The 25,399-nt window shown below is 32.2% G+C and overlaps 1 protein-coding gene across 8 annotated transcripts in view; it reads right to left on the bottom strand.

Moving 5' to 3' along the window:
* The window catches only part of LOC139488606 (E3 ubiquitin-protein ligase RNF14-like), a 48,820-nt gene continuing 23,421 nt past the window's right edge, over nt 1–25,399 (bottom strand). For 6 of the 8 annotated variants that reach the window (XM_071274354.1, XM_071274368.1, XM_071274359.1 and 3 more), the window contains 4 exons: nt 21,874–22,008; nt 18,073–18,281; nt 10,527–10,689; nt 1–1,344 (listed from right to left, as the gene is read on the bottom strand). In XM_071274354.1, the coding sequence (XP_071130455.1) occupies nt 1,063–1,344; nt 10,527–10,689; nt 18,073–18,281; nt 21,874–22,008 (789 nt within the window). In that variant the 3' untranslated portion in view covers nt 1–1,062. Of the gene's footprint in view, nt 1,345–10,526; nt 10,690–14,393; nt 14,485–18,072; nt 18,282–21,873; nt 22,009–25,399 lie in introns of those variants that run through there. The other 2 variants (XR_011656049.1, XM_071274390.1) reach the window with 2 other exon arrangements.

Raw genomic sequence — 25,399 nt, forward strand, 5'->3', positions numbered from 1 at the left:
TGTTTTTCTGAAATTTATTATATATTTTAAGATTTTTATAAAAATTATTAAAAAAATCATACTATGAAAAATATGATATAGATAAATGAGTTAAGCCAATAAGGACTCAGTTGAGGTAAACTAAAAAATATAACAATGTCATCAATAAATACAAATTATTATCACAGAATCACAATAAACATAATATTACAATAAATAAGGTATCTTTATAATTTATTACATATAATTTGAGAATTACATGGGTTATCTTGAATGCTGAATAAATATAAATATGGTATTCTATATCAATAACAAATTTTTGTAAGTACTGCACATATGACCTAAATATTGAAAAATGTGGATTAAACCACATAATGTAGGTTTTAAAAAATTAATGTATACACAAGTTCTTGCACTTTCTACATATACACAAGAAATAAATTAAACATTTCTTAAAAGAGTTGAATTTTAACACATTGTATTCTACTACTGTAATTTGATATATATATTTTAAAAGGAGTTTAGGTTATTCTAAACAGACAGGCTAGATATATACAAAAAAATAATAATAGCAATTCCTTTTCCCCCTATGAATGTAGTCATTATATTACCCTTTAACATACACATAAAGGCACATTACATAACTCCTGTTTAATTAATACATTATTGCAGGTTGCAATATTGCCCCAACATGTTTGAATACTGCAAATATCAATTAAAGAAAAATGTATTAATATTAATTTTTATTGCTGATTTAAATACAAATGTACTATTTTTACTTGTTTTTTTTCTATTCTACAACAATGGCGAATCCAGAAAATTTCAAAAGTAGGGGCCCACTGGCTGCCTAAGAGGGGGCCGGATTGCTTCACGCTTCAGTGAAACCCCATATAAGCAACCAAATTTTTTTCTCAAAAGGGGGGCCCGGACCCCTGGACCCCCCTAAATCCGCCTCTGTAAAACATTGCATTCCTCTTGACATATTTTTAACCAATATTAAGAAAATTTGATTGTCATTTGGATTATTGGTATTGATACCTTTAAACCTAACTTCTAATTTCTATTTCTAACTTCTAATTTCTGTTAACTAGTCATATCAGCATTCTTTCTTGGTTTTCTTGGCTGAATGTCTTCTACATCATGCTTTGAATGTTGTTTACAGAGAGTATTCGTAAAATGTTTTGTATATGGTGGTTTAATCAATTCATTACAAAGAAAACAAAAACTATTTTTACAGTTCCAACATTTTATATGATTGTTTCTGTTTTCTCTTAAATTTCTCTGTCTACAACGAGGACATCTTCTTACATTCCGTTCTGCAGCTTTTCCACCTTCTAATATGGCCTCATCTATTTCTCTTACTTTCTATATAGATAAAAAGAAAAAAGAAGAAGTATTTACAAATTAAATTCAGTATAATTCTACATAATGTCAATTATTTGAATTATTAAATAAACACTCAAATTAAACTAAATTGGTATTTAGTAATAAACCTTCAAAAAATGGAATTCTAACTCCACACATGGTAGTTCAACTCTAATCTTCATTGATTTAGATTGTCAGTTTTCCTGTCAAAGGTTAAGGTTTTCTACTGGCAACTCCCACTTCCTCCGCCCCCTTTTAATAAAATGCTGCGTAAAGCGCAGCCTGATTAGACTGCAGAGGTCGAACCCTGAACAGTTGGGGCTTGATACTGTCTGAATTTGGATTGTGATCAAATTTTTGACACATAAAACAGGTTTTCTGACAGAAAATAAATGGTCAAAGATCTTACAAATTTATTGTGCAATACTGTGCAATTGTAGATTTCTTCATGAAACATTTAAAAAATTTGAAACTTGAAAAATTTTGAAAAAAAAATATTAACACCAAAAAAAATCCCTGCTCCCTCTCTTTGAATCCCCCCTTGGAGCAATTACCCCCAAACTCAATCTCAGCCTCTTTTTTGTAGTATGGAACCTTGAAGTACAATTTCAGAGAGATCCATACACTTAAACACAACTATTGTCTAGAAAATAGATAAATGCTTGTTTTTGGCCTTTCTTGGCCCCTAATTCCTGCATGTTTTGTGTAATTACCCCTAACCTCAATCCCAGCCTTCCGTTTGTGATATAGAACCTTGTGGTACAATGTCAGAGAGATCCATACACTTACACACAAGTTATTGTCTAGAAACTACACAAAAATACTTATTTTTGGCCCCTTATTCCTTAACTGGCCCGAGAACACAGTTATTTTGTAGTGCATTTCTTTTAGACAATAAATTCAAATTAAAAAAATCGCACCTGCTCTTTCTCAAAAAGATTTTTACAGTGTAGTGTCCTACCAGTCAGACAATTAATATCAAAATTATAGAAACTTCTACCAGCTCTAACTCAAAATATTAACAATTCTGTGTTAAGGGGGTATAAAATTCAGTTTGACAGCTTCAAACGTGATAAAATTTGACCTTTTTGAACTGGACCAAATCACTACAACATAAAGATTCAGCACCCAAATTTTTTTAACATGTAAATACATCCCCCTACTTAATATTTCATGCATTTAATATCAAGAAATAAATTGGGAAAGTGTATCAAATAAAACATGCAAGTTATACACTGTTTACACTAGGGACTATATTCGTAGACAACGAAAACCAAAGGACGATAACTGTGTCCTTGGACCTAATAGGACAGAAAGACTTGACCAATCTTTATAAAACTTTGCATAACCTAAGCTTAGGCAATTATGAGATAGTTTGCCAAGTTTCATGGCCATATATTAGAGAAACTAGGGTCATTTTAGTATTGACATTTTGATGTTTATTTTTGACGTATAAATCAAATATCTTCAACTGTCAAGATTTTGGCCTAAAAATTTGAAATTTTGCAAAAATTTGCTTTTTAAATGCTCTTGAATATTATATATTAAGTATTAAAAGCATCTAAACACTTATTTTATTTATCAGATGTATTATAATTATTCTAAAGTCAAATTTATATGAGCCTATGCCTGAAAATAGAGATTTTTCCAATTCAGGGAAGCCTTATATAAATATGCATTTTTCTAAGCCAATTTGAAGTTTTTGAAGTTTTTTAAGCCTAAATTATTCTTCCATATATATTAAATGTACTTTAAATGTATAGAAAATTACAACCAGATGCTCCGCAGGGCGTAGCTTTATACGACCGCAGAGGTTGAACCCTGAACGGTTGGGGCAAGTATGGACACAACATTCAAGCTGGATTCAGCTCTAAATTTGGATTGTGATTAAATAGTTGACACAGCATAGGTTTCTGACACAGAATGAATGTGTTCTAATGAACTTAAAATTTTTGTTTTCTCTTAGAGCAATTCACTATGCTGTTGAATATTAATCCTCTCAAAACAAGAATGTGTCCTCAGTACACGAATGCCCCACTCGCACTATCATTTTCCATGTTCAGTGGACCGTGAAATTGGGGTAAAAACTCTAATTTGGCATTAAAATTAGAAAGATCGTATCATAGGGGACATGTGTACTAAGTTTGAAGTCGATTGGACTTAAACTTCATCAAAAACTACCTTGACCAAAAACTTTAACCTGAAGCGGGACAGACGGACGGACGAACGAACAGACGGACGGACGAACGAACGGACAGACGGACGGACAGACAGACCAGAAAACATAATGCCCCTCTACTATCGTAGGTGGGGCATAAAAATGTTTGAAGAAATTTTCTTTTTTATTTATGAAATTTCAAATGAGAAAAATAGAACCCAATTTTTTATATCACATCCCCCTTTCCCTTATTCCAAAACTAATCTCAATTAAAATTTCTAATGGAGTTTGCAACAATAACTACTCATTTAAATACATCATAAAATATTAAGATGTAAAAAAAACTGCTTGTTTTCACTGAATGTTATTTATTATAATTTATCAGTTGGTAGTAAAAAGTGAATATACATTGTATGTTGTATATAACAAAGATTTAAAAGTTGATTCTGGACAAAGAAAGATAACTCCAATTAAAAAAAAATCTTGCTATTGCACAATATTTTGCAATTAGATATTTCTTGCTTACTATTCTGGACAAAGAAAGATAACTCTAATTAAAATTTTTTTTGCTATTTCACAATATTGTGCAATTAGATATTTCTTGCCATTGCGCAATACTGTGCAATTGAAAAGACTTGCTATTGCACAATACTTAATATAATAATTTTAGATCCTGATTTGGACCAACTTGAAAACTAGGCCCATAATAAAAAATCTAAGTACATTTTTGGATTCAGCATATCAAAGAACCCCAAGATTTCAATTTTTGTTGAAATCAGACTAAGTTTAATTTTGGACCCTTTGGACTTTAGTGTAGACCAATTTGAAAACAGGACCAAAAATGAAGAATCTACATACACAGTTAGATTTGGTATATCAAAGAACCCCATTTATTCAATTTTTGATGAAATCAAACAAAGTTTAATTTTGGACCCCGATTTGGACCAACTTGAAAACTGGGCCAATAATCAAGAATCAAAGTACATTTTTAGATTCAGCATATCAAAGAACCTAACTGATTCATTTTTTGTCAAAATCAAACTAAGTTTAATTTTGGACCCTTTGGACCTTAATGTAGACCAATTTGAAAACGGGACCAAAAGTTAAGAATCTTCATACACAGTCATGACAGTTAGATTCGGCATATCAAAGAACCCCAATTATTCAATTTTGATGAAATCAAACAAAGTTTAATTTTGGACCCTTTGGGCCCCTTATTCTGTTGGGACCAAAACTCCCAAAATCAATACCAACCTTCCTTTTATGGTCATAAACCTTGTGTTTAAATTTCATAGATTTCTATTTACTTATACTAACGTTATGGTGCGAAAACCAAGAAAAATGCTTATTTGGGTCCCTTTTTGGCCCCTAATTCCTAAACTGTTGGGACCTAAACTCCCAAAATCAATACCAACCTTCCTTTTGTAGTCATTAACATTGTGTTTAAATTTCATTGATTTCTATTTACTTAAACTAAAGTTATTGTGCGAAAACCAAGAATAATGCTTATTTGGGCCCTTTTTTGGCCCCTAATTCCTAAACTGTTGAAACCTAAACTCCCAAAATCAATCCCAACCGTTCTTTTGTGGTCATAAACCTTGTGTCAAAATTTCATAGATTTCTATTAACTTAAACTAAAGTTATAGTGCGAAAACCAAGAAAATGCTTATTTGGGCCCTTTTTGGCCCCTAATTCCTAAAATGTTGGGACCAAAACTCCCAAAATCAATACCAACCTTCCTTTTGTGGTCATAAACCTTGTGTTAAAATTTCGTAGATTTCCATTCACTTTTACTAAAGTTAGAGTGCGAAAACTGAAAGTATTCGGACGCCGGACGACGACGACGACGACGCCAACGTGATAGCAATATACGACGAAAATTTTTTCAAATTTTGCGGTCGTATAAAAAGCATACCACATGATTATAAAATGGTCTTGGGCTATGTAGTACTGAGAATTATTTGGAGTCGATTTAGGCGGTAGCCCATACTGACATATAAAAATGCACACAGAAGCTATCAGAAATGAAAATGTGTTACTTTTTGCTCATTTCTATGCTTAGGTGTTATGATACAAGAAGTCTAAATTGCAAAAGGACTCTTGTATTTACATTTTTTGAAAGACAATATGGTCTGATGGCCATTTTTTTTCACTTTTCAATGGAAAACTTGCATTTAGTTTTAGTCTCAATAGGCATAAATTTGGACCACTTACTATCATACAGAAAAAAAATGGTAGCCTATGAAAGGAGTAAGGTGTACTGAATATAGTAAAGTGCTTTTTTTACAGATTTAGTGAAATACTTGTGATGGACTACAGATTTGATGTACAAAGCTCTTCACATTTTACAAACATCAATTAGGCTGTTTAACCAGGGCCAGTAATACAAAATATGCTGCACTTTTTTTCTGTGATATTCTACTTTTCTCTATATTCAGAGTTCACAAATGGTTAATTAAATTTGATTTAAGCATATTAACACAAATATCAGAAACAAAAAAGCTGTCAGATAGAAAGTCAGCATGCCTCTTAGGCATAAAATGTTTTTAAATGCTTATTATAGCCGTAGAATGCCAAAATGGCACATTTTAACAGAATTTCTGGAAACCAAAGATGTAAATCCTTTACTTTGATTGAGTTTGACAAATTGAAACCAGTAAATCATTCAGGAAAGTTGCCAAAGTACAAAATCTAGATTTCAGGAATCCATCTCTTAGGCCCGAGAACACAGTTATTTGGTAGTGCATTTCTTTTAGACAATAAATTCAAATTAAACCAGGTGCTCCGCAGGGTGCAGCTTTATACGACCGCAGAGGTCGAACCCTGAACAGTTGGGGCAAGTATGGACAAAACATTCAAGCGTGATACAGCTCTGAATTTGGATTGTGATCAAATTTTTGACATTACATGGTTTTTTTTTACACAAAACAAATGTCAAGATTTTACAAATCAATTAAAGATTTCTTCTTCAAACTTTTTAAATCTAAAATTAAATAGTTGACACAGCATAGGTTTCTGACACAGAATGAATGTGGTCTAATGAACTTAAAAGTTTTTTTTTGCCTTTGAGCAATTCACTATGCTGTTGAATATTAATCCTCTCAAAAAAATGTTTGAAGAAATTTTCTTTTTATTTATGAAATCTAAAATGAGAAAAATTTAACACCCCCCCCCTTTTTTTTCACATCCCCGTTTCCCTTTTTCCAAAACTGATATCAATTCAAATTTCTAATGGAGTTTGCAACAATAACTACTCTTTTAAATACATCATAAAATATTAAAATGTAAAATAAAGTGCTTGTTATCACTGAATGGTAAAGATTGGTTGGTAGTAAAAGTGAATATACATTGTTTATTGTATAAAACAATAAAAAAAACTTCATCAGCAACATTTTATATTGGCAAATTTCCAATGAAGTTATTTACATAAAGTTATTGGCAAATAAAAATAGAAAATGACATCATAGTCATGTCTGGCAAATGTCCAACATACATTATCTAAAAACATTTTAGATAAGATAAGGAAAAAAAGCTTCATCAGCAACATTTTATATTGGCAAATTTCCAATGAAGTTATTTACATAAAGTTATTGGCAAATAAAAATAGAAAATGACATCATAGTCATGTCTGGCAAATTTCCAACATATATTATCAACTACTATTCTATACAAAGAAAGATAACTCCAATTGAAAATTAATTGCTATTGCACAATATTGTGCAATTAGATATTTCTTGCTATTGTGCAATACTGTGCAATTGAAAATTTCTTGCTATTGCACAATACTTGATATGGAATCCTGATTTGGACCAACTTGAAAACTGGGCCCATAATCAAAAATCAAAGTACATATTTAGATAAAGCATATCAAATAAGCCAAAGAATTTAATTTTTGTTAAAATCAAACTTAGTTTAATTTTGGACCCTTTGGACCTTAATGTAGACCAATTTGAAAACTGGACCAAAAATTAAAAATCTACATACACAGTTAGATTTGGCATATCAACTGATCAAAGAACCCATTTATTCAATTTTTGATGAAATCATACAAAATTTAATTTTGGACCCCCATTTGGACCAACTTGAAAACTAGGCCAATAATTAAAAATCTAAGTACATTTTTGAATTCAGCATATCAAAGAACCCCAAGGATTCAATTTTTGTTAAAATCAAACTAAGTTTAATTTTGGACCCTTTGGACCTTAATGTAGACCAATTTGAAAACGGGACCAAAAATTAAGAATCTACATACATAGTTAGATTCGGCATATCAAAGAACCCCAATTATTCAATTTTTGATGAAATCACACAAAGTTCAATTTTGGACCCTTTGGGCCCCTTATTCCTAAACTGTTAGGACCAAAACTCCCAAAATCAAACCCAACCTTCCTTTTATGGTCATAAACCTTGTGTTTAATTTCATAGATTTCTATTTACTTATACTAAAGTTATGGTGCAAAAACCAAAAATAATGCTTATTTGGGCCCCTTTTTGGCCCTTAATTCATAAACTGTTGTGACCTCAACTCCAAAAATCAATCCCAACCTTCCTAATGTGGTCATAAACCTTGTGTTTAATTTCATAGATTTCTATTTACTTATACTAAAGTTAATGTGCGAAAACCAAGAATAATGCTTATTTGGGCCCTTTTTTGACCCTTAATTCCTAAACTGTTGGAACCAAAACTCCCAAAATCAATCCCAACCTTCCTTTTGTGGTCATAAACCTTGTGTCAAAATTTCATAGATTTCTATTCACTTAAACTAAAGTTATGGTGCGAAAACCAAGAAAATGCTTATTTGGGCCCTTTTTGGCCCCTTATTCCTAAAATGTTGGGACCAAAATTCCCAAAATCAATCCCAACCTTCCTTTTGTGATCATAAACCTTGTGATAAAATTTCATTGATTTCTATTCACTTTTACTAAAGTTAGAGTGCGAAAACTAAAAGTATTCGGACGACGACAACGACGCCGACGCCAACGTGGTAGCAATATACGACCAAAAAATTAAAATTTTTGCGATCGTATAAAAAATCGCACCTGCTCTTTCTCAAAAAGATTTTTACAGTGTAGTGTACTACCAGTCAGACAAAAAATACCACAAGAGTGCACACGCTGAAATGTCTCGCCTTCTATACTAATCATTGATATTATGTTGATAGTCCTAAGTATAAAGCTTAGTTTTATTACAACTGTCTCATAAACTTAACATTAACCAAGATAACTAAACAAAGACCAATGAACCTTGAAAATGAGGTCAAGGTTAGATGAACCATGCCAGGCAGACATGTACAGCTAACAATGCTTCTATACAACATATATAGTTGACCCATTACTTATAGTTTAAGAAAAATAGATCAAAACACAAAAACTTAACACTGTGCAATGATCCGTGAAAATGAGGTCACCGTCAAATAAAACCTGTGCGACTGACATAAAGATCATAAAATATTTCCTTACACCAAATATAGTTGACCTATGGCATACAGTATTAGATAAAAAGACCAAAACTCAAAAACTTAACTTTGACCACTGAACCATGAAAATGAGGTCAAGGTCAGATGACATATGAACACCTTACCATCTTTCCATACAGCAAATATAGTAGACCTATTGCATATAGTATGAGAAAAACAAACCAAAACACAAAAATTTAACTATAACCACTGAACCATGAAAATGAGGTCAAGGTCAGATGACACCAGCCAGTTGGACATGTACATCTTACAGTCCTTCCATACACCGAATATACTAGCCCTATTGCTTATAGTATCTGAGATATGGACTTGACCACCAAAACTTAACCTTGACCACTGATCCATGAAATGAGGTCGAGGTCAAGTGAAAACTGTCTGACAGACATGAGGACCTTGCAAGGTACGCACATACCAAATATAGTTATCCTATTACTTATAATAAGAGAGAATTCAACATTAAAAAAAATTTGAACTTTTTTTTCAAGTGGTCACTGAACCATGAAAATGAGGTCAAGGACATTGGACATGTGACTGACGGAAACTTCATAACATGAAGCATCTATATACAAAGTATGAAGCATCCAGGTCTTCCACCTTCTAAAATATAAAGCTTTTAAGAAGTGAGCTAACACCGCCGCCGCATCACTATCCCTATGTCGAGCATTCTGCAACAAAAGTTGCAGGCTCGACAAAAATTATAGAAACTTCTACCAGCTCTAACTCAAAATATTGACAATTCTGTGTTAAGGGGGTGTAAAATTCAGTTTGACAGCTTCAGACGTGATAAAATTTGACCTTTTTGAACTGGACCAAATCACTACTTAACATAAAGATTCAGCACCCAAATTTTTTTAACATGTAAATACATCCCCCTACTTAATATTTCATGCATTTAATATCAAGAAATAAATTGGGAAAGTGTATCATAAAAAACATGCAAGTTATACACTGTTTACACTAGGGACTATATTCGTAGACAACGAAAACCAAAGGACGATAACTGTGTCCTTGGACCAACTGTTGGCACCATAACACCCAAAATAAAACCCAACCTTCTACTTGTTTTATTAAACATTGTAGTACAATTTCAGAGCAATTCAAATACTTATACACAAGTTATTATCCTGAAACTAGAAAAATGTGTGTTTTGCACCCCTTTTGGGCCCCTAATTCCTAAACAGTTAAGACTATCATCCCTTTTGGTGGTATTGAATGTTCATAAAAAAAAAATCAGAGAGATCCATTCAATTTAACTCCAGTTATGGTTTGGAAACCAAATGTGTCTTCGGACGAAGACGACGGCAATGCAGACGACAAAGACTACGCAGACAACGACATCATACCATTATATGATCACAAAATTTTGTTTGCATTCGTATAAAAAATGACTGCCACATTCCAACCAAAAGTGCTGAAAGTGGCATTTAACACCAACAATCAGACGTCACAATCAATATCATTAGATATACAGTAACTTATATTATAATTCCATTGTAGTAAAGAAAACAATTTAAATAGCTAGTTGAACTACTTTACTTTTATCTTACCTGTGGAGTTGGATCTCTAAAAGGAGTCTGCATAACATCCTCAGTTATTAATTCTGCACATTTTGGGTTGTCAGAAAAGTGTCCATAAGAGACCTTGGTTATATCTCTTCCACAAGCCCAGCACATGGCACAAAAACACTTTGAACATGTCACTTTGTTGCAGCTGAAAAAAATGCATACATGATAAACTTATAACATCATAATCTAATACTTATTCTATTTTCGTGAAATTTCACTGCACACTTTTTATTTTAAAGAAATGATTCTCAATGCAATTTCATGTACATGTATTGGTATTTTCTTGGTCATGATAGATATATATGTCGTGTACATGTTATTATTTTGTACAGGTTATTACTTGTACAAAATTTTTATACAAGTAATTACTTGTATGAAGCCATACAGGTTATTACTTGTATAAATATAATTGTACAAGTAATAACCTGTACAAATTTTGTGGAGAAAAAGATAATAACTTGTACAAATCATTATTTTACATTGGCCTATTTGAAGTTCACAACAAATCGTTTCCCTTTTAACATATAATTCAATACTTTGCCTAAAGGTATAAACCCTCAATATGTGAGTTCATTTAATATTATTAATATCAAATATATGAGCAAAACTGTTCATTTAAGTAGTCAAAACTAAAGTGTTAAGATGGAAAACATTATAGAAAAGAAATTTCATGATGAAATAATTAAATTGTGTGATGACAACAAATCTTCTAATAATTCAATATTTACACGTGAAAAATACAGAGAGACTATTGGGAATGTAAATGAAGCAAAATTAAGTTCCAAAAAGACTGCTCTTCAAAGATATTTCTTAAGGCAATATGATGTTTTGAGTGTAGCAGGCATTGAAAAACTCATACGCAAAGGTGACAAAATTTTTTACTATTGTACAGTAGATGAACTTTATCCGTTGGAGCATTCACAAGACATACTAAGGAGTTAAAAAAACAATTTGCCAATATCAGCAGAGAAATTATCAGAATTTTCATTGAGATGTGTGAACAGTGTATTTTGAAGAAAAGTCATACTGAAACCACAAAATTAGTTGTTCGTCCCATCACTTCTACAAACTTTAATTCGCGTTGTCAAGTAGACCTTGTTGACTATCAGTCATGTCCAGATGGAGAATACAAGTGGATCGTGCACTACCAGGACCACTTAACCAAATTAAGTGTACTTCGCCCTTTAAAGACAAAAAGAGCAGCTGAAGGGGCTTACCAACTCACTGACATTTTTCTACTTTTGGGAGCTCAACATATACTGCAAAGTGATAATGGAAGAGAATTTACGGCTAATGTAATTACAGAACATAAACTCCTTTGGTCAGAGCTTAAATTAGTGCATGGTAGACCACGTCACCCTCAAAGTCAGGGGTCTGTCGAAAGAGCAAACGCTGACAAAATGATGATTTCTTTTACACACGAAGACAACAACACACACAGGTCGGAGGGATTAAGATTTGTGCAATTCCATAAAAACAGGTATATATTTTTTTAAAGCTATGATTAAAAAAAATCAAAGTTAAATTTTTGTTTAACAAGAGTGCACACGCTGAAATGTCTCGCCTTCTATACTAATCATTGATATTATGTTGATAGTCCTAAGTATAAAGCTAAGCTTTATTACAACTGTCACATAAACTTAACATTAACCAAGATAACTAAACAAAGACCAATGAACCTTGAAAAAGAGGTCCAGGTCAGATGAACCATGCCAGGCAGACAGGTACAGCTAACAATGCTTCTATACAACATATATAGTTGACACATTACTTATAGTTTAAGAAAAATAGACCAAAACACAAAAACTTAACACTGTGCAATGAACCGTGAAAATGAGGTCACGGTTAAATAAAACCTGCTTGACTGACATAAAGATCATAAAATATTTCCATACACCAAATATAGTTGACCTATGGCATATAGCATTAGATAAAAAGACAAAAACTCAAAAACTTAACTTTGACCACTGAACCATGAAAATGAGGTCAAGGTCACATGACATCTGCCCGCTAGACATGTACACTTAACAATCATTCCATACACTGAATATACTAGCCCTATTGCTTATGGTATCTGAGATATGGACTTGACCACCAAAACTTAACCTTGTTCACTGATCCATGAAATGAGGTCGAGGTCAAGTGAAAACTGTCTGACAGACACGAGGGCCTTGCAAGGTACGCACATATCAAATATAGTTATCCTATTACTTATAATAAGAGAGAATTCAACATTACAAAAAATTTGAACTTTTTTTTCAAGTGGTCACTGAACCATGAAAATGAGGTCAAGGACATTGGACATGTGACTGACAGAAACTTCGTAACATGAAGCATCTATATACACAGTATGAAGCATCGCCGTAGCCGCCACTGGATCACTATCCCTATGTCGAGCTTTCTGCAACAAAAGTTGCAGGCTCGACAAAAACCCAAAAACAAACATTTTAAAAATAATATAGATTATTTCTAAATAAATTGTTGACCTAGAGATATGTCTCACCTGTTCACCTTAAATTTAGAACGGGAATCTGATGGACAGCATCATTGCTTATTAATACAATGTTGCTAGACCATAATTTCTTTGACAGTGGCTTGAAATTATCTGAGATGTACTGATTGTATTGCAACTCCATACACAATTTCACTGATCGGTAATTACAAATAGTACATATCAAAGTAACTTAAGCAGTAAAATCAACATTGAAATTTACTAATAAATTCAAAGTCACTGGCTCATAAAGGGTCTCAAAATAGTCGTCAAATAGATATGTAATGTAACTTCATACAAAATATCATTGACCAGTCACAAGTAGTTTATATCAAACTGACTTAAGCATTAACTAACATTAAAGATTCAAGTTATTGTCGTAGTGGTTGTTGTTTATGTTTGATATTGAACTATTGGCATTCCCTCATTATTTTTTTTAATCATTCCATGTTTTCAATTTTTTTTCTGCAGGTCACACCATAGAACCATTGATCAGTCACTGTATAAAGCTTTATTCGGAAGTGACCCTAAAGTTTGCTTGTCATCGTCAGCACTTCCAAAAAAGTTACTTGACATTCTAGAAACTGAAGAAGATTTAATTGCATTAACAACAGCTACTAGTGATGACAATGTCAGAACAAACATTGAGACAGAAACTGATTTTGACACAAACACTGAAACGGAAACCGATCTTGACACAAACACTGAAACGGAAACTGATCTGGAGACAAACACTGAAACGGAAACCGATCTGGAGACAAACACTGAAACGGAAACCGATCTTGACACAAACACTAAAACGGAAACCGATCTGGAGACAAACACTGAAACGGAAACCGATCTTGACACAAACACTGAAACGGAAACTGATCTGGAGACAAACACTGAAACGGAAACCGATCTGGAGACAAACACTGAAACGGAAACCGATATGGACACAAACACTGAAACTGAAACCAATTTGGACACAAACACTGAAACCGAAATTAATCTGGACAAAAACACTGAAATTAATGTTTTAACTAGTACGAGCACTGAAACTGATGTTGACACAGACACAAATTTCAAAATAATACGTGCGAGAAAACGAGCCCTGTCAGGCCAACAAATACAGGCCGATGGGATGTTGTCTTCTTCCAAAAAAAGATTGAAAGATTTAGAAATTGGAGACAATGTCATAATACCAGTACAAAGAGTAGAACGTGGTCTGATGGACTGTAAAAATATCAAAGGTGTTGTGCTTGATATTGCAGAAAATGGATATAAAATAGGTACAAAAGTTGGAATCATGATCGGTTTCATGAGTCTAAATCAAATTGAAAAGATTCAGAGAAAGGAATTGACAATATTGGACATACCAGAGAACACAGAGGTTAACATCAGAAAAGCAGTACAATTGCTTTCTTTAAGTGGTGGCCAAGGTCATGTTCACTGCAGCTGTTGGGGTGGCTGTAAAACAGGCGAATGTAAATGCAAAAAATTGTGTAATTCAAGATGCCATGCTTCCTTGTCTTGTGCAAACAAATAGGTTTTTTAATCCATTAGGCTTGACTGATATTTCCAATGTATGATATTATGTATGCAATTTTTTGCCATGATGTATGTTTGAAAATAAATTGATGAAGGGTACCAATTTATTTTTGCTTGTAACTACCATGTCAGTTTGCACCAGAAGTCTGTATTTACGTGGCATCTAGCTGTTTAGCTAAATGTGCACAAGGTAATAGCTTATGTTATTACTTTGCGTCCTTCGTTCATCGGTAAACTTCTAACATTTCAAAAATAATACTGATAAACACTTGAAAATAAGAACAGAAAAACAAACACAATATAAATTTCAAAAAATACGAAAGATAGTGAGTTGTACAAGTTATTATCTTTTTCTCCACAAAATTTGTACAGGTTATTACTTGTACAATTATATTTATACAAGTAATAACCTGTATGATGGCATCATACAAGTAATTACTAATACAAAGTTTTTGTACAAGTAATAACCTATACAAAATAATAAAATGTACACAACATATATATAGATTCTATTACTGCATCAAGTGTAATATGATCTTTCTCCATTCTAAACAGTCGAAGTTTCAGATTTAAAATGTGATGCTTCCCAAGTGGTTTAAATATTTAAGTGCCAGTCTTTGTAAGAATCAGGCAATTTAGGTAAAAATTAAAACATGATTAAAAAAAACCCACCAAGCTAATCATGCTATTTAATACTAACCATTATCCTGAGTTAAAAAGTATTAGTCTTTCGTTTGTGTTTGTCTGGTAATATCAAATAACTTGGTTAGAAAATTGGTTAGAATGATAGCAAATTACAGAGTTATCTCCCCTTATTTGTTAATTTCTAGTGCAATTTCAACCAAATTGTATCTTTTATTACCAGAACAGGAAATGGAAATGAATGTTATTTTTGTGCATAACTACATATTATGAACTGAAATTAATGTCAAATAGGGTGGGGTTTTTTGGTCATGTTTTCACCACTGCCTGATTCTTAGGCAGATTGGCACTTAAACAAGAAATAGAAATGCACCCCTCTGTTCTGCCATATGCATAGTTCCACATTCTGAGATTTGACAAACAGTGATGTTTGAAATTGTTGCACTGTCTATAAGACACAAATGATGTCCCAACCTGACTATAAGAAATTATAAATTGAACACTATGATCTTTCTTTTATGTCTATTCTGAATGTCTACACTTGCAGGACTGAATGTCCAGCCAAAAGGTTTTAGCTTTCCAGTTTTAGTAGTCAATTTCTTGGTATTAGTTAGATATTTGACAATACTAAAAAATCTTATTTATTGTATAAGGCCAATTTGTTGGTTTACGGAACCACGTACCTTACTTTTCCGATTTGCAGAATGAAAATAAAATTGACATTTTATGCTTTTTAAATCCTGCTGACCCTAACAAATATGGGGTTCAAATATATTATCCTTGACAAATAAATAGAAAATTCTTTTTTATGAAATAAAATGCATTAACCACTAACATAATTGATAACACTTTGTGTTGTGAAAAAATAAAACTTCAAAAATAATTTGTATTCTTTATGTTTATGTATCTAAAAATAGACAAATCAATCATAATTGACATTGAAATGTTGTTTGAGCAAATTATTTTGCGGAACAAAACATATGTTTAAACTGGATTACACAATAAGTTCATTTCCCTTATTTGTCATCATTCCGTAAGATGCATTACCTCATAGAAAAATGGAAAATGGACTTGTCCAAAAGTAGAAAACGTCAAGTTAAAGTACTAAATATTAACAAATCATTTTGGAACTTTTTGTTTCCTAGATAATAAAAAAAATTTGTCCAATTGGATATAAAAAACGGGAGTGAATGACAATTGATGAACCAGATATCCTCATTTTTCCAGTGGACAAGTCTATTACGTTTTTGACATGAATGTTAAAACTTTTTTCTTTATCAGTTTTCATGCTTGAAGATCATTATTCACCAAGTTAATTGAAATTTACAAAGAGCTATGCGGATCTGTTTTTTTTTCTCTTGTTTGTGAAATGATTTGATTTCCTCTTTGTCCATGGACACAACCCCCCTCTATGAAATAAATTAGACGATGTCATTTTATTGAACTAAAATTTAAGAAATGATTACAAAATAGCATACTAAACATATTGTTAGAAAGGTGAAATATATTTTTTTTGCATATTTTTCTGTCTTGATAGTATTTTTGTTTTCTTTTTTTTTCTCCCAACCGACCAACCTGACATTCTCATTGGAAAAATCTGTAAACCAACAAATTAAAAAACCGTGGCCTAAGGGACATTAAACTGTAGTAGTACAAACCATGTTTTCATTCATATTAGCAATTGAAAAGGAAATGAGGTCCATCTACAGTTTTTTTTAGTATCAAACACACTTCTTTTCTGACTTTTAGAACAAACAAGCATTCTGAGAGTATTGCAGTTAAAAAATAATTGTACTGGAATAAAATGCTAACTTGATCTAAGGAAAACTGACTATTTAAGTGATTTCCAAAATAGTAATACAAGGTTAGTACCCCCAAAAGTTAATAAGACTTTTAAATTAATCCCATTAATTTGGTAAAAAAGGTTGGTATTTATTTTCAATTGAAGATATCTTGATATTGCACAATACTGTGCTATTGCGCAATACTATGCTATTGCGCAATGGTGTGCAATTGAAGATTTCTTGCTATTGGGCAATACTGTTCTATTGTGCAATATTTTGCTATTGAATTCTTGCTATTGCGCAATACTGTTCTTTTTGTTAAAACAATTCAAGAACAAAATCGCAGGAATAACAAGAATTCTGTGAGTATTGCATGGCAATACATAGTCCTCTACTGGTTAAAAATTCATTGTATTGGAATAAAATTCTTACTTGATCTATATTTTGTCATGGTGTAAACTATATAAGACATATCAAGACAACATCATCAAGCATGATGAAATAAAGTGTTGAAAACTGATTATTTAAGTGAATTTTCTAAGTCAAAGGACCATAACTCTGCACAAAATCATCAGACCAGAAAAAAATTCGAAAACTTGATCTGCAACTTGTCATGATAAAACAGTACACCAAATATCAAATCAATATACGAGTATCTTCAAGCATGAAATAAAAAAAAGAGTGGAAAACTGATTTGCCGGACTAACGGATGGACAGATAGACAGAGTGCAAACCTAAAGTCCCCTTCAACTTCGTCGGTAGGGGATTAAACATGCACTTTTTCACTTGGATTTCTATGTTCTTTGATAGTCAAACAGTTGTTCCTTAGATACAAAAATATATCTACAATAACATATGTTGAAATTTCACAAACGCTAATGGTTTTCAAAGGTTTCAATTAATGTATTTAATTAGAAATATACATAGGAGTTTCACAATAAGACCAGGAATCTGCTAAAAAATTTGGCTTGATGTCCGTCACAAAGATGGCTATACACCATAGCATGAAAGCAAATCCTTTGAAAAACAAAACAAATTTAAAATTATCTTATATTTAGCTATCAATATACAGTGCATTTACCCGCCATTTTTCTCAATAGGGGATTTACATTTCCAACATTGTCTGGTTCTGGCTCTAATAAGTTGATAACTTAAATTCATTTCCGCTCTTCTTTGCCTCTGCAACCTTTTCCGTTCAGCCTCGCTTTCCTCAACATATTGTGACTCTGTAGATCCATTTTTACCCTCTTCATCTCCCTCCACCTCCTTTTCAAAGAAACAAGTATCTCCCTGGAAAAAATAATGCTTTATTGATAATTGTTAAATTAAACAAGTCTTACCTTGGTTAAAGTTGAGGTTTAATTCGAGGGCATGTCAATCACCAACAAAAGTTGACATTTCACTGAGGTTACGGTTGCACAGTTTTTCTCATCTGATTGCAGAAGTAGTATGACGCAATAAAATTGCACATTGAAAGGTAATACATTTTAATAATTAAAATTGAGCTCTAACTAATCTGTAACTATCTGAAAATTAAGTTGTTACAAAACAAACCAAAAATTGTCTTTTATTTTGTATTCAAATGATGTTTAACAAGAAGCTCTAAGAGTCAGAGCCAGATTTAGAGGGTTTTTTAGGCCCCCCCCCCCCCCCCCCCCAACACTTTGTAGTAAAAATTATGGTTGATTATATAGGGAATCTCTGAAGCATGACTGGAGCGGGCCCCCTTTTAGGCAGTCAGTGTGCCCCCACTTTGATAATTTCTGGATCTGCCACTGAGAGCGACAGCAAACCAGATTTGCTTGCAGGGGTTGAACCTTGAACACTTAAGCAAGTGTTGACACAATATTTAAGCTTAAATCAGCTCTGAATTTGGATTGTGATTGAATATTTGACACAGCATAGGTAGCAATAAACAGTTAGGAAAAAATATAAAAATTTGCCCCTATAAATTTTACCATCCCCTTTTCATTGCTTTCTTGCATTATGAAGCTTACTGTTTGTGTCATATATGGGCATATGTATGTAATCAGAATCTTCCATAGATTTTATATCTAGTATATAAAATGGTAAAATATAATTTCTTTTGGGTGTATCCATGGCAACAATTTGCATTTATTTGTTATAAAAAATTGCAAAAAGGGGGGAAAAGATGTCACATATTTCCCCAAAATTTCGCTTGAAGTAACACCTTATCTGAAACTGTGTACATATATCATTCAGCGAATCCAATGAAAATCATATGTCTTTCATCCCATTTTTTTTGTAAAATAGCGTCAAAAACTTCGTGTAGAAAAAAAGTGTTTGTAAACATTACATTAATTTCTGGACCGATGGCCGGTCTAGCTATGAAAATACGGATTGTCAAACAGAAAACAGCCCATAAAACATGTAAACAAGAGGCTGTCACAACGACAGCAAACCGGATTTATTAATATTTATTTGTGTCCTGGCAATATCACAAGAACCATTACTGATGAATGGTGAAAGTGAAAATCGTCAATATCAAATTTGACCTCCATTTTGTCATTAGTATCAACATATTAAAATTTGAAAAGCTTAGATTGAATGGTTCATGAGTAAATGCAACAACGTGAATGGAAACGCCATTTTACAATCTTTCAAGAACCATAACGCCTGAACGGTAAAAGTCAAAATCGTCATTATTGAACTTTACCTCTATTTTGTCATCAGTAACAACATATAAAAATTTCAAAAGCTTTGGTTGAATGATTCATGAGAAAATGCACGGACACGACTGGAAACACTATTTTTCAATCTTTCAAGAACCATAACTCCTGAACGGTAAAAGTCAAAATCATCATTATTTAACTTGACCTCTATTTTGTCATCAGTAACAACATATTAAAATTTGGGAAGCTTTGGTAGAACAGTTCATGCGTAAATGCACGGACACAACTGGAAACTCCATTTTTCAATCTTTCAAGAACCATAACTCCTGAACGGTAAAAGTCAAAATCGTCATTATTTAACTTGACCTCCATTTTGTCATCAGTAACAACATATTAAAATTTGGGAAGCTTTGGTAGAACAGTTCATGCGTAAATGCACGGACACGACTGGAAACTCCATTTTTCAATCTTTCAAGAACCATAACTCCTGAATGGTAAAAGTCAAAATCGCCATTATTGAACTTGACCTTCATTTAGTTGTCAGTAACAACATATTAAAATTTTAACAGCTTTGGTTGAACGGTTCATGAGTTAATGCACGGACAACATTTGATTGCCGCCCGCCCGACTGCCCGGCCGCCCGACTGCCCAGCCGCCCGACCGCCCGCCGTACATCCCCAAATCAATAACCGACATTTTTGTCACAAAAATCTGGTTAAAAATAATCTTGATGCTCTTATAAACCATCTTTGAAGGCTAAATTAGCACTCAGCTGTCTAAAAATGAATTTTATTACACAATAACTTTCCTATCTGAAAAATCCACAGGGGCCAAAATGCGAAACTAAACTCCTAACTGTGTATTGCTACCATAGGTTTGTGACACAAAATGAATGTAGTCAAATAACTGAAAAATTTTGAAATTATGGTCCAATATCTAAAATTCAAGTACATTGTTATAAAGAGCTACATGTATGTTTTGAGCACATTAAGCACGTTGCTTTTTCCAAGAATAAAGTTATATTACTCCTCCAAGTCATATCAGAAATTTATAAAAAAATAAATAAAGAGAGGTTATTTCAATACATATAAACAAGTCACCAAGGTTTCATCAAAACTGCTCAAAGCACTTTTGAGTTATTGCTCTAAAACTGGAAAATACCCCCTTAAACTCATAAAATTAAAATCTAGAATTAAAAAATTAAAATGGAGCTTATGTCAATAGATATTATCAATTCAACAAAGTTTCATGAAAACTGCTCAAAGCATTTCTGAGTTATTCAAGGAATGAATGGCTGTAATATTGTTTCTGTCTATGAAGGGGGTCTCATTGGGGGGTTCCAATCCCGGATCCCGCTTACTGTTTTGTCAGATTCCCTTATCCCGCTTACACTATGTACGTAAGCAATTCTCATTTTTTTGTCATTTCCCGGGTCCTGCTAGACCTCATTTCCCGTTTTCACGACACAATAATTTGACTTTCCCGTGTCACGCTTACCAAAACTCGGCAATCCCGCGTCACGCTTAGACCCCAATGAGACCCACTATGAAGAAATAACATCAAAAATGTTGTGCACACTGAATAACCTGAGTAACTAGTGTGCATCACATTTTTTATGTTATTTGGAATAGACAATAATACTAAAGTAATTTTTTATAATTTAGTTCTAAATTACATTTTAAACCAGAGAAAACTATGAAAAACTTTTGATGACGTCAAGGTCACATGATAAAATTACGTCTATGAGCTGGTAAACAAAACAAAGTTAGCCAATCAGAAGATGTGTACGTCCAAAATTAAATTATTGTCAGATAACTTGGAAATGTAAAATCTAAAATGAATAAAAATCTAGAGGGATTTCACTGTATTAGATAGATATAAACAATTCATAAAAGTTTCATGCAAATTGGTTAAAGTGTTTTTTAATTGTTGTCTGACATGTTGACAACAGACAGACGGACAACCATGTCTCATATTTTATCATTATAAAACACCGTAAATGGGTACATAAAAATGTATTTTCCTACATACAAGACTCTAGAATATTTGTACAGAATTAAACATTTTAATTTGTGTATATTAAACCAGGAATCCCAAGAATTGGTTCCACAAATAACGATGAATCAAAAGTAACTCAAAAGTAAGACGGCTGATTTTTCAATTATTTCTAATCATACATTTTTCAATTATTTCTAATAATACAGTTTTCAATTATATCTAATAACACATTTCTACCATGAGCAGTTTACCTGATGCCATTTCTCTAAGCACTTTGTACAGAATGTAAACAAACATGACAAACAATGTCCTAAATCATCCTCCTTGACCACAACATTCTGACATCTTGGACAGTAAATAATATCTCCCATTGTATCTAATCCATGCTGAAAAAAATAAACTACATTTTAATATTGAAAATAAATTTATCTTTTGAGTCTGGAAATGAGGAAGGTTAAAGGTCAATTTCAAGAAAAACTAGGGGTTTCTTGTAGCCCTGCATCCATTTTTCAAGCATTCAATGTCTTCAGATTTATATAAAAAAAAAGGTTGGAGCTTAACAGCTGAAAGGGCCTAAAAAAGGCAAAAATTCCATTTGAAAACTCAAAAACTAATATCTTGTTTCTATAAAAGTACATATTTTTACATATCATTATCTGCAATGATGGATGTCAATGGAAAATAAAAATAAAGGGCTGCGCTTTAGTGCATGATACGCCCGTTGCTCTTTTAACTTGTCTTTTATGCTTTAAATGAATTTATATGATCAACTAGAAATATATATACAAATCAAAAGGGATGTTACATTAATATATTCACCAAAGTTTCATAAAATCCCCCTTTTTTAAGTATAAAAATACATTACTTAAGAAAACGTAAAATCTAAAATTTATATAAATGGAAAGGGAGCTTATGTCAATAGATATAAACAATTTATCAAAGTTGCATAAAATTTTGTGAAAGTGTTAGTTATTGTCCCAAAATTGGAAAATCCCCCCTTTTTTAAGCATAAAAATTCATAACACGGAAATGTAAAATCTGAAATTTATAAAAATTGAAAGGGAGCTTACATCAATAGATATAAACAATTCACCAAAGTTTCATGGACATTGGTGAAAGCATTTTTGAGTTATTGTCTGAAGTGTTGAAAATCCCCCTTTTTTATGAATAAAATAAATCCAAAACTTAAAATCTGAAATTTATAAAAATTGAAAGGGAGCTTACATCAATAGATATAAACAATTCACCAAAGTTTCATGGACATTGGTGAAAGCCTTTTTGAGTTATTGTCAGAAGTGTTGAAAATCCCCCTTTTTTTTTATGAATAAAGCCCCATAAATCCAAAACTTAAAATCTGAAATTTATAAAAATTAAAAGGGAGCTTACATCAATAGATATAAACAATTCACCAAAGTTTCATGGACATTGGTGAAAGCCTTTTCAGTTGAACGGCAAACGATTTAATGGCTTCTAAGTTCAAGACATTGGTCACGTGATAAAAGGTCAGAGTTTACGATTTTTTTGAAAACGTGCATGCCTCGTGGTTTTTGGACTCGTATCGTCTTATTTGAACTCGTACATTAATAAAAACCAAAGTGTTCCATTCTAGATTGAATAAGCTTTCTTATTTTATATAATTATAATAAAAAAGTATTGTTAAAATGTTATAAATTCACGAGTGAAGTGAAACTTTTTTTCTGAAAATTTGGGTAGGTCCACGGAAAATCCGTAATAAATCCTTAAATAGGTTTGGTAACGTGTTGAGGGGTATAAAATATGAAGTAAAACCATTTTTTGCTCCTACTATTTCAATATCAGATCACAAAAACCCCGGATACGCAATTGTGTCAGTTTATTCGTGGCGAAGCGGAGATCAAAGGGAGATAACTCGGTACGCGCATCGTATGATATTGCAAGTTCACAACAGTAAATTTGAGTAAAATTAATGATTGCAGATCTATTTCGACGAGTTCTTGAATACCTTTCAATATTCTATGTTCCTCTACTGTTGGAACATTAAAATAGCCATGGAAAGGTTGAATATGACATTTTTTTTCAAGTTCTTACAGGTTTTTGAACACTTCCATAGAAGACAATTACCTACATTTTATAACAGACTGACTTTTTCTTGACAAAATACTTGAACTTATTGTATATATATATTCTCAAACACCCTTTTGGTAGATAGAAGGATACAAGATGGGTTTATCAGTCATTTGTCAGAAGAACCTGTGTTACAATAGATGCAGAAGCAGAAGATTACATTTAAACAAAAATATGGAAAAAGGGAAATAGTCTTCAAAATTGTGAGCATTTAATACCATAGATTGAAAATAAAATCAATCTGCAGTGGCCAGAAGTACATGTACAATTTTTGTTTTATTATAGCTGCTTTAAGATACAGTTGCAGATCTCAGGGAGTCTGGTGATTGGAACCTCATCTTTATGGAAGATTAATGTATTTGAATGGGATCATGCATATAGTTGGAACCACCTTTTTATCCCTGTTATTATGGTTGAGAATATCACCACTTATGTTTTAAATTTTCTGGATTCACCCTGAGATAAGAAACTACATAAGTTGTACAAGTTCTGTTGCTTGTCTTAATCTGACAAGAGAAAAAAATCTGAACATTCAAATCAAATTCAAAGACCCAGAAAGGGATTTAAAACATAATAATCAACACAAAGATAACTGAACAAAAGCAGCATTGCAATCTGCTATCCTGCAGTTATCATAAATCCTATTATATGTAATATTTGAAGTTTTGCTTTATATTTTTTCTTCTTTCTTATATTTGAATTCAAAAGTCCTGCAACCAACTAACCAACTGTAAGTCCTTTCAATTAAATTATTGATTGGATGATAACCTAAGCTGACCAGTAAATAAAATTTGAAAATGCTTTGATGAAATAAAATAGTGGTATGATGTCATTAGATATACTGAATGACTTTAAATGTAATCCAAATTCACATTTACCTGCTCTAAAATGCAGTCAATTGGACTACAAAAACCTGAGACTATACTTCAATGTATAACATAGAGATTGTGGTCACCTCCCATGTTATAGTAGTCTCAGACAAAAACAAAACTGACTTAAAAACAGTATGTTTAGAATTTTATTGAAAAAGGACAACAATGGGAAATTTATTATTCTGATATATCAGAAATAATCTCATAGTATCAAAGCAGAATGTCAGTTCTTTTAATTGAGATAACCAGTTTAATCACATTATTTATTTTTATAAAAAAACTCATATTATCTGGATTTACAATCATTGACTGAGCTTGTCATCAACTCACTGACTTTAAATGCTTTTAAAAGTTAACCTGTCAATACTAAAATAAAGAAATGTGGTTAAGACAAGATACTTTATTCCAATTAAACACTGTTATAGGGCATATGAAGAGCAAAGTAATGTACATGTATTACAATGATTTATATATATATGTATTATATAATGGAACAATTATGTTGATATTAATCAGATAAATATGAAGATAACCAACTTCATTCTTAGATTTTTAACCACAGCCAGTGCAGAGCCACACATGTATTTGAAAAGGCATATAACAATTATATCTTCAATTAACTGGCAAATATTCCCAAAAGCCCAATTAAAACAATATCTGTACTCTATATATTGATAGTTTTCTGAGTTCAAACCATTTATTTTAAATTGCAACACTTTTCAATGCCTCTAGGTTTTCTTGAATGAAAAGCCAATAAGATTTGGCCCTTGTGCTGAACTTTTCAAAATTTTTTACAACTTGT

This window comes from Mytilus edulis, chromosome 1 (genome assembly GCF_963676685.1).
Source record: "Mytilus edulis chromosome 1, xbMytEdul2.2, whole genome shotgun sequence".
Classification (NCBI taxonomy): Eukaryota; Metazoa; Mollusca; class Bivalvia; order Mytilida; family Mytilidae; genus Mytilus; species Mytilus edulis.